The sequence below is a fragment of the Rana temporaria genome, chromosome 3 (genome assembly GCF_905171775.1).
Source record: "Rana temporaria chromosome 3, aRanTem1.1, whole genome shotgun sequence".
In the NCBI taxonomy this organism is placed as follows: domain Eukaryota; kingdom Metazoa; phylum Chordata; class Amphibia; order Anura; family Ranidae; genus Rana; species Rana temporaria.
Window position 1 is genome coordinate 206,898,037 of NC_053491.1, and position 15,514 is coordinate 206,913,550.

The window sequence follows — 15,514 nt, forward strand, 5'->3', positions numbered from 1 at the left end:
CCCCTCTACCCACTAACTCACTCACTTGAAAGACAATATTGATGCAATTTTTGAGGACACCTTCTCTGTGCGTACATCTTCCCCACTCAATATATCTTGTCTAACAACACAATCAACACTTTCATCTTTTGAACTGGCTACTACTGAAGAGATGAAATGGTGTGAGTGAATCCACGCAATGAAAACAAATATTGCTAATGAGTGATTGTGTAAATAGGGTTTTGACACCCTTCAAATTAATTAAAGCTGCTGCCTCTACGTATTTTATTTCACCTAAGTGAGATAATATATTGAATAAGGTATGGAAGTAGGGGGTGGTGCTATTTTAATTAATGCATAAATATAAAGTGCAAAACTGATAATGTGGATAATGATTGCAGGCTGGGAAGCTGATTTGCCCTCGTTTAGGGCGTGTGCAGGGCACAAGCTGTGCACCCACACACACTCCCACTTCCTTTGATTTGCTAGCATGCTCACTAGCTTTCATTGGGTTGGCACGACGGGACCGGATCAGAGGTCAGTGGGCAGTTGCAGTACATCACTTTTGGTATCATCACATGACTTCCGGTATCTCTCTGTAGCGCGTATGGGGGTGTCATAGAGGAGCGGCCCCAACCATTGAAGGTAAGTGTTCCCGGCTCCATCCCCTGCGCCAGCACCAGCACTGCAGCACCCCCGCCGGCCGCCACCACTGAGCCCCGCAGCCGCTAGTACTGCCAGCCAGCCAGCCCCCCCACCACCAGCATACTTATACGCATACCTGTGTTTGTGTTGGAAGCAGGGACAGGGCTCTCATCTACAATCCAGCAGCGGCCCCGCCCCCTGCCCTCCCCGAAGTTCACTCCGAGTCCTGCCGCCCCACTCCGCTCCAGGGCAGCAGTGTGCACTGCTTCAAGTTCCCCCTCCACCTCAATGTGCCGATTCCATTGCTGCAGCCTGGCCTGAATGCACTCTCTCTCTCTCCCATGAGCAGCAGCATTCTATACCCCATTCCCCTGGGCCCTGTCAAGTGCTGCTAGTGGGGAGGGGGGCTGCTAGTGGGGGGGTACTGATATTCACTCAGCTAATGGGGTCTCTAAGGGGGGGCTGCTAATATTAAGGGACTCACCCCCCATCACTGACACTGATCCCACTATCCCCCCGCCTGGGCACTGACACTGATCCCACCATCCCCCCTCCCGGGCACTGACACTGATCCCACCATCCCCCCTCCCGGGCACTGACACTGATCCCATCCTCCTCCCGGGCACTGACACTGATCCCACCATCCCCCTCCCAGGCACTGACACTGATCCCATCCCCCCTCCCTGTTACTGACACTGATCCCACCATCCCCCCTCCCGGGCACTGACACTGATCCCACCATCCCTCCCCCCATGGACTGACACTGATCCCACCATCCCTCCCCCGGGCACTGACACTGATCCCACCATCCCTCCCCCCAGGAACTAACACTGATCCCACCATCCCTCCCCCCAGGCACTGACACTGATCCCACCACCCCCCGGGCACTGACACTCATCCCACCATCCCTCCCCTGGGCACTGACACTGATCCCACCATCCCCTCGGGCACTGACACTGATCCCACCATCCCTCCTCCTGGGCACTGACACTGATCCCACCCGCCCCCCGGCACTGACACTGATCCCACTGTCCCCCCCCGGGCACTGACACTGATCCCACCACCACCCCCGGGCACTGACACTGATCCCATCCTCCCCCGGGTACTGACACTGATCCCATCCTCCCCCGGGTACTGACACTGATCCCATCCTCCCCCGGGCACTGACACTGATCCCATCCTGCCCCCGGGTACTGACACTGATCCCATCCTCCCCCCGGGTACTGACACTGATCCCATCCTCCCCCCAGCACTGACGCTGATCCCATCCTCCCCCCGGCACTGACCCTATCCTCCCCCCGGCACTGACACTGATCCCATCCTCCCCCCGGCACTGACACTGATCCCATCCTCCCCCTGGGCACTGACACTGATCCCATACTCTGGTAATCTTGTGCAGTATGTCCACAGTCTCTGGTCATCTTGTGCAGTATGTCTGCAGTCTCTGGTAATCTTGTGCAGTATGTCCGCAGTCTCTGGTCATCTCGTGCAGTATGTCCACAGTCTCTGGTCATCTTGTGCAGTATGTCCGCAGTCTCTGGTAATCTTGTGCAGTATGTCCGCAGTATCTGGTAATCTAATGCAGTATTTCTCAACAGTTTCTGGTCATCTCGTGCAGTATGTCCGTAGTCTCTGGTAATCTAATGCAGTATGTCTCCACAGTATCTGGTAATCTAATGCAGTATGTCCGCAGTATCTGGTAATCTAATGCAGTATGTCCGCATCATATGGTAATCTAATGCAGTATGTCCGCAGTTTCTGGTAATCTAATGCAGTATCTGGTAATCTAATGCAGTATGTCCGCAGTCTCTGGTAATCTAATGCAGTATGTCCGCAGTATCTGGTGATACAATGCAGTATGTCCGCAGTATCTGGTAATCTAATACGGTATATCCGCAGTATCTGGTAATCTAATGCAGTATGTCCGCAGTCTCTGGTAATCTAATGCAGTATGTCCGCAGTATCTGGTAATCTAATACGGTATATCCGCAGTATCTGGTAATCTAATGCAGTATGTCCGCAGTCTCTGGTAATCTAATGCAGTATGTCTGCAGTATCTGGTTATCTAATGCAGTTTGTCCGCAGTTTCTGGTAATCTAATGCAGTATGTCCGCAGTCTCTGGAAATCAAATGCAATATGTCCGCAGTATCTGGTAATCTTGTGCAGTATGTCAGCAGTATCTGGTAATCTAATGCAGTATGTCCACAGTCTCTGGTAATCTAATGCAGTATGTCCGCAGTGTCTGGTGATCTAATGCAGTATGTATGCAGTATCTGGTAATCTAATGCAGTATGTCCACAGTCTCTGGTAATCTATTGCAGTATGTCCGCAGTATCTGGTAATCTTGTGCAGTATGTCTGCAGTATCTGGTAATCTTGTGCAGTATGTACGCAGTCCCTGGTAATCTTGTGCAGTATGTCTGCAGTCTCTGGTAATCTTGTGCAGTATGTCCGCAGTATCTGGTAATCTAATGCAGTATGTCCACAGTATCTGCTGATCTAATGCAGTATGTCCGCAGTATCTGGGGATCTAATGCAGTATGTCTGAAGTCTCTGGTAATTTAATGCAGTATGTCTGCAGTATCTGGTGATCGAATGCAGTATGTCCGCAGTATCTGGTAATCTAGTGCAGTATGTCCCTAGTATATGGTAATCTTGTGCAGTATGTCCGCAGTATCTGGTAATCTTGTGCAGTATGTCCGCAGTCTCTGGTAATCTTGTGCAGTACGTCCGCAGTCTCTGGTAATCTTGTGCAGTATGTCAGCAGTCTCTGGTAATCTCTTGCAGTATGTCCGCAGTCTCTGGTCATCTTGTGCAGTATGTCCGCAGTATCTGGTAATCTCGTGCATTATGTCCGCAGTCTCTGGTAATCTCATGCAGTATGTCCGCAGTATCTGGTAATCTCGTGCAGTGTGTCCGCAGTATCTGGTAATCTTGTGCAGTATGTCCGCAGTATCTGGTAATCTTGTGCAGTATGTCCGCAGTATCTGGTAATATTGTGCAGTATGTCCGCAGTCTCTGATAATCTTGTGCAGTATGTCCGCAGTATCTGGTAATCTTGTGCCTTATGTCCGCAGTATCTGGTAATCTCGTGCAGTATGTCCGCAGTATCTGGTAATCTCCTGCCCATTTAGAGTCCTTCATTAGTAACAGTGTAATTTTTTAGTTTGTTTGTGCCGATCTGTAAGGCTGCGCTATATATCATGATACGTGATGCTGAGCTGTATACTCCTGCCACTATGAGTGGAAGCAAGTGAAAAACAGGGGACGGAGTGAGTGGATGCTATAAGGGGTGTGGTTTATGAGATGTGGGAGGGACCAAGCATGGAGGGGTGGGGTCTTGCGCCCCCCCATTCTAAATCTTCACCAGCCACCACTGCCTCCAAATAATGTCCGATCACTTCCATCAGCTCATTCCCCACAGTTACACCCTTTTGTACCTTTTGTATCACTTGTTGCCTCACCCTTTTTAGATTGTAAGCTCTTCTAAGCAGGACCATCTTAACCCTCTTGTATTTTATTGTATTGTAATTGTATTGTCTCCCTTTTACAGGGTGCTATGTGGATGAATCTTTCTATACTTGATCATCTATTACTCAACAATAAACAATGGCATAGATAACAGTAATGACAATGGTGAGCAACACTGCAATAACTTTTCTGCAACCAGAATATGCTGCTTAGAGTACATGCTGTATGAATTGTTATGCTAATACCCAGACCTTCCTAGAGAGGTACCTCTTACTCTAGACAACAAGTAAAGTTCTTATAGAACAGCTATCTAAAAGGAGAGGTCTTTACCCTAATTCTTCAGCCAGCTAACATTGGGGCCTAGTCTTTCTGGTGGTGCACATAAGTACAGTCCGGGAAAGTCTGCATGCAGTGAATAAGACTGCTAGTATGATGGCCAGTTCCTATGTACTCAGTCTCTGCTAACAGCAATAGATCAATGACAGCATTGCCCTCTCACCAGTCCCAGCAACTTTGGTCCTGTTGTTCAGATGTCCGCTCACTTCTGGATCTGCCTAGAACAAGTCCTCAGAACACAGGTTTAACAGTGATGTGGTTTATTTTGCAGGCTGCAGGCTTGTAGCAGGTGAGTTTGAACTCAGGAATAGTGATATGTACACTCTGGTCTCCTCACAACAAAAGGAAGTTCTCTCTCTAATGTCAAGGAGAAAAACTGCTCATTTCCCCTCCTGTTAAGAGTGCACATCTGGGAGTTGCAGTCCATACCCCATTTACTCCTATACAAGACCCCCTTCCCAGACTACACTTCCCGGAGTTCAGTGCTGCCTGCATGAAAGTCTCTCAAGTTATTTATGCCAACCAGCTCCCTCTGCTAGATAGATGCTGAATGGCAGCATAGGAGTCTTGTATAGGCACACAAAGCAGCTGCAGCACAGTGTCTTTATACTGGCTATTTCTCCAGCCAAGCACCTGGCTACAAAAAAATAACATAGAATAGAACATCAAAAGATAACAACAAAAATGGACAATCTGAGCAACCTGTCATTTTCAGCCTTAAAAAGATTAAAGACAAAATATGTAAAGGGGAAATATTTTTTTAAGAACAGCCCTATAGTGTATTAAATCTAAGCTGCTAGGTCATCTTTAACTGTCCACAGCTATAACTCAGCTCCAAATGAATGTCACTCTTTTTTAATTCCAATACTACTACCCTCTCCATGGCTAATAGGGGCAATACAAACCCAACACATATCTAACCCTTCTCCACTCCATCCATACTTAAGTGAAACATTTTGGCTGTCGATCTTTAAATTAAATGCACCTGGATATTATACACCATTTACAATATTGGACATGTTACAAAATAAAATGACCACTTAAATATTTTTTTCTATTTGCACAATATTCATATAATTTTAAGAAGCCAGTACTGAGAGAATATGGTGGATGCCATTGGTGATTTCTTATTCTGAAAATGGTCACGCTGTCTTACTGATTCTATTGTATCAATACTCCTGATCCACTGCCCAACAGCACATTGTTCTAAATCAGAGATCAGATTATGAAAGTATTGCAGTCATTGGAACAGCATGACAGCCATCAAACTAGCATATTTCTCCTAGTATATATTTCCAAGTTAAAATGCATCTGTTTGTTTCAAGAAAACAGTGGGTGAGATTGACTAAAACTGAAGCATTCAGAATCTGGTGCAGCTATACATGGTAGCCAATCAGCTTCTAACTTCAGCTTGTTCAATTAAGCTTTCACAATAAAATGTGTAAGCTGATTGGTTTCTATGCTGAACTGCACCAGATTTTGAACTCTCTAGTTTCAAAAAGTAACCCACAGTGTTCTGCAAGAATAAACAAAAGAAACATTGCCAACAGTTTTTTTTTACAGTTCTGAAAGTATTTAGGATATGTTAAACCCAGCCTCTCAGTAACTGTGTTATTCACATAGACACCACCACCACCTACTTCCATCTTAAGAGGAATGCATAGTAGTTTTTCTTGACTATCGGAAGTTCTTATATATTAAATATTACTCAGAAATTTTTATTTCCCTAGGTAGAGTGCTCTAAAAGCATTCCAGTAGCCAGATATCACATAAACGATGCTAGGCTCACTCCTCTGGTTTCATGGCGTTGCCACATTCCATTATATAGAGATCTTCATCACCATCTGGAAGAAAACCAGTTAAGTTCCACTTAACCATACTACACTGACTGAGTGTGTGTAGGGCATGATAGGGCATGGCGGAGTACAGCACAGTGCAATTGCATCCAGGGCTTAAAAAAACATAATTTCTGGTGGCTCCCACTAGAATGCATTAATGTAATACTATGTTGGCTGCCCTGGTTGCCCCCTTTTGTGTACAGTTTAAATAATCCAATATACTGTATTTCTGTTGGCCCAGGGTCTACTTATTTTGCCTTTTTTTGTGGTTGAAACATAAAAATGCTAAGTAAACAAATTCAAACATTTTTTGCATGTTTGCTATGTGCTTGTAAACATCAGTTTTACCTACTGCATGTTTGACAGCTCATTTATTATTTCTAGCACAATTTTATGACCTTGTCTTGACTAGCTAGAATACATAGCTCTGATTGCACAAGCAATAGTATTGAGTTTTCCTTTATGAACAAATTTGATGAAATATACTACGCTACACTCACACAATCATGTAACTAATTTAATTATACTGAATAACGTATGAATCAGTATTGTTTCTTCTTAAAAGCAATCCCACAATTGGGTATTATGCTGTTTTTAGTAGCTAATGAGAGCAATTTGACAAATATATATATATATATATATATGAAATAAAAAAAGAACTTGCAAATTGCAACTGTTTCCTGCTAAATAAGTCATTATATGGCTAAACAGCGCTGCAAGTTTGCTACTTCAGGCTAGATTCAACCAAAACATGGAGTGACACTTCTTCTAAAGTACCTAGCATGCAGGAACAGTGAGTGAGTAAATATAATCCAGTCACATCAATCTTTATCTGGCTTATTTCTACCTTCACAAACAAAAAGCATTTGTTGAAAAAAAGTCTCTGGTATGTCTGTCATTATTATCTGGTTGACATAGAGGAACTCCCTTTTTTTTCAGAAGGGGATGATCCAATTTAATTGTGATCATACAGTAGAACTATATGAGTCATGTTTTTTCTTTCTCTATATTCTGGATGTTGTGCCATGTGAAACAAGCACTGGCACTGCCCAGCAGTATGCCGTCTGTGGTATGAACTTTTATGAGTTCTGTGCTTCTTTTAATTCACAGATTTCGTGCATAAAATACATCCTAAGTTTGTCTTTCTTTTTGATTGAATACCTCAATTCAATATGTCTCAATAACTGTGGTGCATGTAAATATGAATCTTAAAAATGTCAACCTTAATGAAAAGTATATTAAACAGAAAGACAGGATAGACCGATACAGCAACAGATAATATTTTCTAGGCTCCTTCAGAAAAAAATTAAAGTGAGCAGCTACAAATACTGTAGCTGCTGACTTTTAATATTAGGACACTTAGCTGTCCATGAAACCCATCAACTCTCGGCTTCTGCCACCATCTTGGGTAAGAGAAACCGGCAGTGAAGCCTTACAGCTTCACAGACAGCTGCACTTTGTGAATGGCCCAGGAGTGAGGGAAGAAGGAGGGGAGCCAAACTTTCAGCTGGTTTCACTGCAGCAAAGTCAGCCTGAAGTGGGAGCAGGTACCTGTCAAAACCAGCAACCACCCCCCCCCCTCTGAAAGGTGCCAAATGTGGCAGTGGGGGAAGGCAAATAAGATGAGCTAGCCCTTTTGGGTGGAGCCCACTTTAAAGTACTTTTACTCTGTAGTTTTCACTTTAAAGGGCATCCATGAGGGGAGACACGGCATTGTCCAATCTTTCTTTGTTCATAGGTTCTTTTTAAAAAGGTACACTATAGACCTGGTAGCCTCACAATTTAAATTGGCACAACGCTACTTCTGTAAACTCAATATAAAAGTGTATTTACATATGCTCTGTATAAGATTTTTATCATAATTTGAATTATAGTTAGACAAATGGACACCTCTACATGGGGTTCATTGTACAGTGGGGTTAATTTACTAAACCTGGAGTGCAATGTCTGATGCAGTTCTACATAGAAACCAGTCAGCTTTTAAGTTTTTGTCAAAGCTTAAAGTGGTTGTAAAGTCAGAATAATAAATAATTAGCACCCCCTCTGTTTTATCAAAATCTAACTGACAGGCAGGGAGGGAGGGGGAGAGGGAAAGACTCATAGCAAAGAGCAGACAGCGGGATGATGGAGGCACATAAACTCACAACATAATCATGGATCAGCCATGATTACCATGGTCAGTACACACAGCGGGACACAGGAACAGGCAGGATCAGCCAAGTATTTTACATCATACAATTAGGTAGATTCACGTAGGGGCGCCTAACTTTAGGGCGGCCTAGCCTAGTCTTTTTAGGCTACACCGCCGTAAATTAGTTAGGCTAGTAGTGATTCTTAAACCACTTACCTGCAAATTTTCGGTGGCGTAGCCTAAAACGAGCGGGCGTAAGCGCGCCTAATTCAAATGACTTGGAAGGGGGCGTGTTGTATGGAAATGAGGCTTGACCTCACGTTTTTGACGTTTTTTTACACTGCGCATGCGCCGGACGACTACATTTCCCAGTGCGCATTGCGGCTAAGTAGGCCGTACGGGCCTATTGATTTCGACGTGTACGTAAACGACGTAAATCCCGATTCACGGACGACTTGCGCAAACGACATAAAAAATTCGAACCTCGCGTCGGGAACGGCGGCCATACTTAACATTGTTATTCCACCTCATAGGTGGAATAACTTTAGGCGGCCTATCGCTTACGGAAACGACGTTAATCGACTGCGGCGGGCTCGCGTTAGTTCGGGAATCGTCGTAAATGCTCATTTACATAATCTACGCCGGCCGCAATGGAAGCGCCACCTAGCGGTAAGCCAAAACATTGCAATCTAAGATAGGACGGCGCAAGCCGTTCTATCTTAGATATGTTTAAGTGTATCTCTGTTAGAGAATACACTTAAACATAGGTCGGCTTAGATTCAGAGTTAGGTCGGCTTATCTGTAGATAAGCCGGCCTAACTCTTTGTGAATCTACCTAAATGGGACAAATCACACAGCACAAGCTTTTTTTTAGGGTTACAAATGCTTTATTTGAACAAGCTGACATTATAAGCTGATTGGCTACCATGCACAACTGCACCATATTTTTCTGTCTCCAGTTTAGTAAATCAACTCCAGTGTGACTACGAAATTATTTCAACCTATGAGACTTCTTTAGCCTAAAATGGTGACACAGCATAATATAACTTATGTTTATGTAAGTATTTTTTCTGAGTGGACTTAGCTATTTACATTTTACCTTTCCAGATAATCAAATGAAAACATGGAACCTGGAGCTGGGCATATTGCAGTATGGGTCGGCCAAGAAGAAAAAATAATTTATGGATTAACAAAGCATACAAGCAGCATGGATGTTGTGCAAGCTCTTCTTGAGGAGCAACAATCTTCAAAGGGCAAAAGACATGTGCCAATGGGTAATTCTAAAGAGTATTTTATCATGGAAAAATGGAGAGGATTCCAATGCACATTGCCACCTACCACAAAAATGTTAAAGCTTTGGAAGGCATGGGGTGCAGAACAAGTTAACATAAGCTTCCATCTGGTAAAATCAGAGTTCATACAGCCTTGTTTATTATGGAAAACTGCTGAACATCTAAAGCACACAAACTATCATAGTACGGCATCTGCTATTAAATCTTTGCCATTGCATAAACAGAAGAGCATTGTAAGGAAGGCATTTAGAAAACTAGCAGAGATGAAAAAGGACACGGATTCTCAGGAAAAAAACAGCATAAAAAAACGTATACAACTAATTGCTTCTCAGGATCTCACAATTAAAAAACAAATAAACAAAATGCAAGAGCTGGATGAACAGATTGAAGAATGCATAACATACCTACATCAGGACAAAGAAGGCAAGGATGAACACACAGATCACTATAGCCATTTGAATGAAGTTGAATTTAAACAGCAGGGATGCAAATTTTTAGAAGACACAGAATTATTTGGAGAAATATTATCTATTACAGATGAAGCACGTGCTCCTTATATGCATACTGAGACATTATCTAATGAAATTAAAGAAAAACCCCACTTTTTGCCCACATGTGAAGACTTGCTTTCTGATCAGGAAAACTTAAAGGGACATTGGGAAATGAGTATGCTGCAATGTCTTAGACAAACAGTTGGTGAAAGCCTACAGCTGGAGGTAAAACTGCATTCTCTCATTAGCTGTATACAAAAGGAAACTCACTATCAAGATTCTGTTCTACTCAGACAGAAAAGAGAATATGATCTTTTAAAACAAGAGCTGAGATTGTTAAATGAACCAAACAATTTAGTGACTTATGAATTTGCACAACCATACAGCATATCGTTAAGTGCCGGCAGTGAAGAGCTAGATAATATTACGGTAGCTTTGTCTATTACAAGTATGCAAAGTGATACAGATTCTGATACAGGAATTAGTTCTATTCATAGCCTAAACTCTGATCCTGTTCCTTGACATCCAACGTGGATACCTGTGTAACATAACCAAAATGCTTTGTTTAAAAAAAGTCACACTTTTATTAAATAGTAATTAACAGTAGATGTTAGTAGTAAGAAGACTGAAGAAGTTTTTTTTTTTTTTTAAAGAAGTACAAAATTTGATATTCACCTAGATGTTTACTGTTGTTTTTCCCTTTCTACTGCTGTTGTGATGATACTATAGCGAATAAGAAACCACCGCAAAAAACACTAAAACAATGCAAACACACTGTGCTTGTCATCTCATTTATTTATCTCCAGCTCTTATTTATTTAGTAAAGCTGCCATACATTAGTATGTTTCAAATGAACATTTGTACAAACATTTGTATAAAAACTCTCTTTACATTTGTTCAAAAGTACTTCAAAATTTTATTTGCTTTATAAACGGAGTTCCACCCATAAAAATAAGTTGACATTACTGTGCAGCAAATCACCTAACTAACAACATTTGGACAAAATTATATATCTTTTTTTACTTACTTTTTAAAGGCCTGTTGCTATGTGATCCTTTCTAATCTTCCCCTTCTTCACCACGGCGCCTACGTCATTTCCCTCTGCACCTTTGCTCGCTACTGCTCCTGGGAGAAGTGTGTCATCATTTCCCAGGAGTCAGTGGGCAGCGCTGAGGGCTCCGTGTTCGTGTATCTCTCTTTTGCTCATCTTCATTGCCATCACAACGGGGCAGGCTCTTTTGACGCCGCCGCCCGTTGTGATGGCAACCTGTGTAGTTTCCAGCACCGTTACGTGCTATTACTGCGCATGTGCCAAAACGGGCGGTGCATGCTGGGAATACAGCAGCACCATATCCTGGAAGAATATTCTTGTGGGCTTCTCCTGCCCACAAGTAAGATAGGAATGCCCTAGGAGTCAAAATCAAAGGTGTTTTTTGCAATAAGATAATAATAAAGGCAGCTCTAATGACAAGACTAATGCCGCGTACACACGATCGGAAATTCCAAAATGAAAATCAAGGATTTTTTTCAGATGAAATTTTGGCTCAAAGTTTTGTTGCATACACACGGTCACACCAAATTCCGACCGTCAAGAACGCGGTGACATACAACACTACAACAACCCGAGAAAAATTAAGTTCAACGATTCCGAGCATGCGTCGACTTGATCCCAAAAAATGTGTATGATTATGTAACCCATCCATTGGGCATTTCTCTTTATTATTATTATTATACACGATTTATATAGCACCAACAGTTTACGCAGCACTTTACAATGTATAGGGGGGGACAGCACAATTACAGTACAGTTCAATACAAAAGGTACAGGAGAGCCCTGATCGTAGAGCTTACATTCTAAAAGGAGGGGGTGGTGGTACAAAAGGTAATAGCTACATTATTAAGAGTCACTGCATTTGTGGTGCATTTAACTTTTTTTTATTCATATTAACAAAAGCATTTAATTAATAATACACAGTGATAAAACATTCAGCACATATAAAAGACAATTCTTGATCTTAAATGTTTATTTACATAGACAAAGGTCTATGTACAAAGGTTTTAAACATTAAAATTATAGTTTATTGAAGAAACCTATGTAACCTTTAATCATGGTTTAAATGAAATGCATTCAACACATCAGAAGGAAATCTTCTTTTATCAAGGTCACTTATGAAAGACATTCCCCTGTATCATATTTAACAAAGCTTGTAATTGTTATTAAGACGAGCTGCTTCAGTTGTGCACCAATTACTAGCTGCCCTTTGTTGCCTACAGCTTATTATTTTGTCACAATAACCATAGTTTTTACAACTTTTATCTTTCTTCTTTTTCTTGTAAATGTTAATGATTATACTATGTTTATAAATAAATGCTTACTGCAACTCAGCTTTTAATTGTCCTCATTTAATTTTATTATGTGACATATAAAAAACATAAGAAAAACAAAACATAAAAAAACTATCTGAAAGCACTTGGGCGAAATAAATCAGGCATGTTAGTATGGCATTTTACTTGAATTCTAGATCCACTTGAAATCTAATAATTTTCCAGTAGTTTGAGGAAAAGCGTCTCAACTCTTATTTTAGGAATGTGCTGAATTCTGTATTCTGGTTCTTAGGTTACCATTACTTTACCATTATGCCTCTGCCCTGTAATTTAAAATGCTTTTGCTACAATTTGCTTCACTGTGAACAATTTCCCTTTATGTTTTCATCATGATTTTCATCTTGATGACCATAGAACATTTTTGTCTATTACACATATTTGAAATATTTTACACATTAAGGCTACATGCACACTGAAGCTCATAAACTGAAATTTTTGTGAGTTTTGGCGTTAAGCTTCATCTGGGGTTTCTCTGCCTCTATTCATTGGTTCCGTATGGGAGCCAATTGATTTGAATAGAAGTTGCACCAGAAGTCAGATCATGATGACTTTTGTGCTGAGGATGAAGGGGAACCCCTGCCAAAATAAAAAAAATTGGTGTGGGGTTCCCCCCCTTAGATCATACCAGACCCTGTGGTCCTTTAATGACGCCCTGGAGGAGGGGCAAAGCGCGTCAACGTAACTTCCAGTCCGTAGCAAACCAGTGATGCAATTTCCGCCTTCGTGATTGTGGATGTTTTCTGAAGCCTGTCTTTGCCATAAAAGGGATGCAGGGCCCCCCTACCCCAAAGCCCTCATCCCCATGTTGAGAGCATGTGGCCTGGTATGGTCCAGGAGGGGGGGCTTGCTCACCCCCCCCATCCTGACCTGCTGGGATGCATGCTCGGATAAGAGTTTGGTATGGATTTTGGGGGGCCCCACAGCATTTTTTTGGCACAGGGGTTCCCCTTAAAATCCATACCAGACAGAAGGGTCTGGTATCGTCTGAGGGGGGAACCCCACGCCAATTTGTTGCTATTTCATTTTGGCAGGGGTTCCCCTTCATCCTCAGCACACAAGTCGCACCGCAAGTCTAACCATCATGATTCGAATTCTGGTGCGACTTCTATTCAAATCAATGGGCTCCCATAGGGAATCATTGATTTTGAATAGAGGCTGAGAAACGCGGCCAAAAGCCAGCGTGGCTAAACTCACATTGATGCCAATGCAAATGCTGATAAAATCACGTTTTTAAAGCAGGGTTTTCCTGCCAGCAATCCAACATCCAGAACTACTTTTTTGAGTGTCCTGTGGGCATGGAGTCTAAAGATGAAGGAAGACTATCTTGAAAAATATTGTGATTGTATGCCAGTATATGAATAATTCATGTAATGATAATATTTAGGGATGAGCAAATTTTCTGCAGGTTCAAACTCTTGTTTAAAAACTCTAGTCATTTTAGGCCTTATAGACAAGCTATTGTAAAAAAAAAAAAGGAAAAAAAATGCATGGAAAGGTGGACACTGCCATGAGGACTTGTACTAATGCAAAATAAATAAATAAAAAAGCCATACGGAGGGGAGAGGGTCCTATTCGTGCAGCTTCACAGGTATTTTTAAAATGAAAGAATTAAGGGCCAGATCCACAAAAGGGATACGACGGCGTATCTACTGATACACCGTCGTATCCCTGTTTCTATCTATGGAACTGATCCACAGAATCAGTTTCACATAGATAGACAGAAGATCCGACATGTGTAAGGGACTTACACTGTCGGATCTAAGGATGCAGTACCGCAGCCGCCACTGGGGGCATTTCTCGTCGAAATGCCGCTTCGGGTATGCAAATTAGCACTTACGGAGATCCACGAAGCTTTTACGCTTCATTTTTTCTCTGTAAGTATTAGTTTGCCGTCGCAATATTAGGGCTACTTTTACAAGGCCTAAACTGTTTAGGCCTTGTAAAAGTAGACCCTTCTATCCCGCGTCGCCGTCTTTTTTTTTTTCAATTTTTTTTTCCCGCCGCAACTCGTATTTTTTTTTTTACGCCCGTCGCGATTCTCAAAACCCGGCGCAACGTAAAACCGTGCAAAGCACGTCGAGAAAATGACATCGTGAGCATGCGCAGTACGGCTGGCGCGGGAGCACGCCTAATTTAAATGGGACTCGCCCCATTAAATTAGGAACGCCTTGCGCCGGCCGGATTTAAGTTACACCGAAAATTTCTAGGTAAGTGCTTTGTGGATCGGGCACTTAGGTAGAAATTTTCCGGCGGTGTAACTTAAATTGAAAAAGTTACGTTGCGCCGGGTTTTTGTGGATCTGGCCCTAAGAGACTGCATTTTATACAGTAGAATTAAATTTGTCAGTACCAGGACATTTTTAATCAAACATAATAGGCCTAACTGATGTATGCCTAACAAATTTGAAATATGGGAATGGGGTGGGGGGGGGGGGGAAATGTGAGTAATATAATGTGAGGTGCTTTGGAGTTACTGTTTTTACACCTAGCTGTTTTCTTTCTTTTTTTTTCTGTTTCTCTATTCCCAACCTGAAGTGATTGACTATACATTTTGGGAGGCAATTACAATGCTTTCCTATGAACCTTGGTGGTGGGTCTCTGAGAATGGGTGAGTTGTAATATTTTCTTTTGATAAACAGCAAGTAAATATTGTACTTTCACATGCAAAGAAGGTGACTGCTTTGAGCTAGCAATCAGAAGTTAACACCAGTTTCTGAATTGATCCTAATATCTCCCTATACAGTTTGCCAGCTTTCTATATCATCTCCTTACAGCAGCTTAACATATTGATCTGGCAGTATGGCTGCTGTGATGTCCCCATTTTTATAGTAAATGGGACTTGCTTCTCTAAAACTAATTTCATGGCCCTGCTAAGCTTGCTGCTCACGGTGCAGAGGTTATCTAGCGCATTATAGAGTAAAACAAAATTGCACATAAATTCACTAGG

General features: G+C 42.2%; 1 protein-coding gene across 4 annotated transcripts in view; it reads left to right on the plus strand.

The window, feature by feature from the left end:
• RASSF9 (Ras association domain family member 9) overlaps positions 1-15,252 on the plus strand; it is a 36,833-nt gene extending 21,581 nt beyond the window's left edge. Inside the window, exons 2-3 of one of the 4 annotated variants that reach the window (XM_040344173.1) lie at positions 4,178-4,260; positions 9,508-10,774. In XM_040344173.1, the coding sequence (XP_040200107.1) occupies positions 9,524-10,705 (1,182 nt within the window). In that variant the 5' untranslated portion in view covers positions 4,178-4,260; positions 9,508-9,523 and the 3' untranslated portion in view covers positions 10,706-10,774. Of the gene's footprint in view, positions 1-4,177; positions 4,261-5,994; positions 6,290-9,507; positions 10,775-15,102 lie in introns of those variants that run through there. The other 3 variants (XM_040344175.1, XR_005747922.1, XM_040344174.1) reach the window with 3 other exon arrangements.
• The last annotated feature ends 262 nt before the right edge of the window (positions 15,253-15,514 follow it).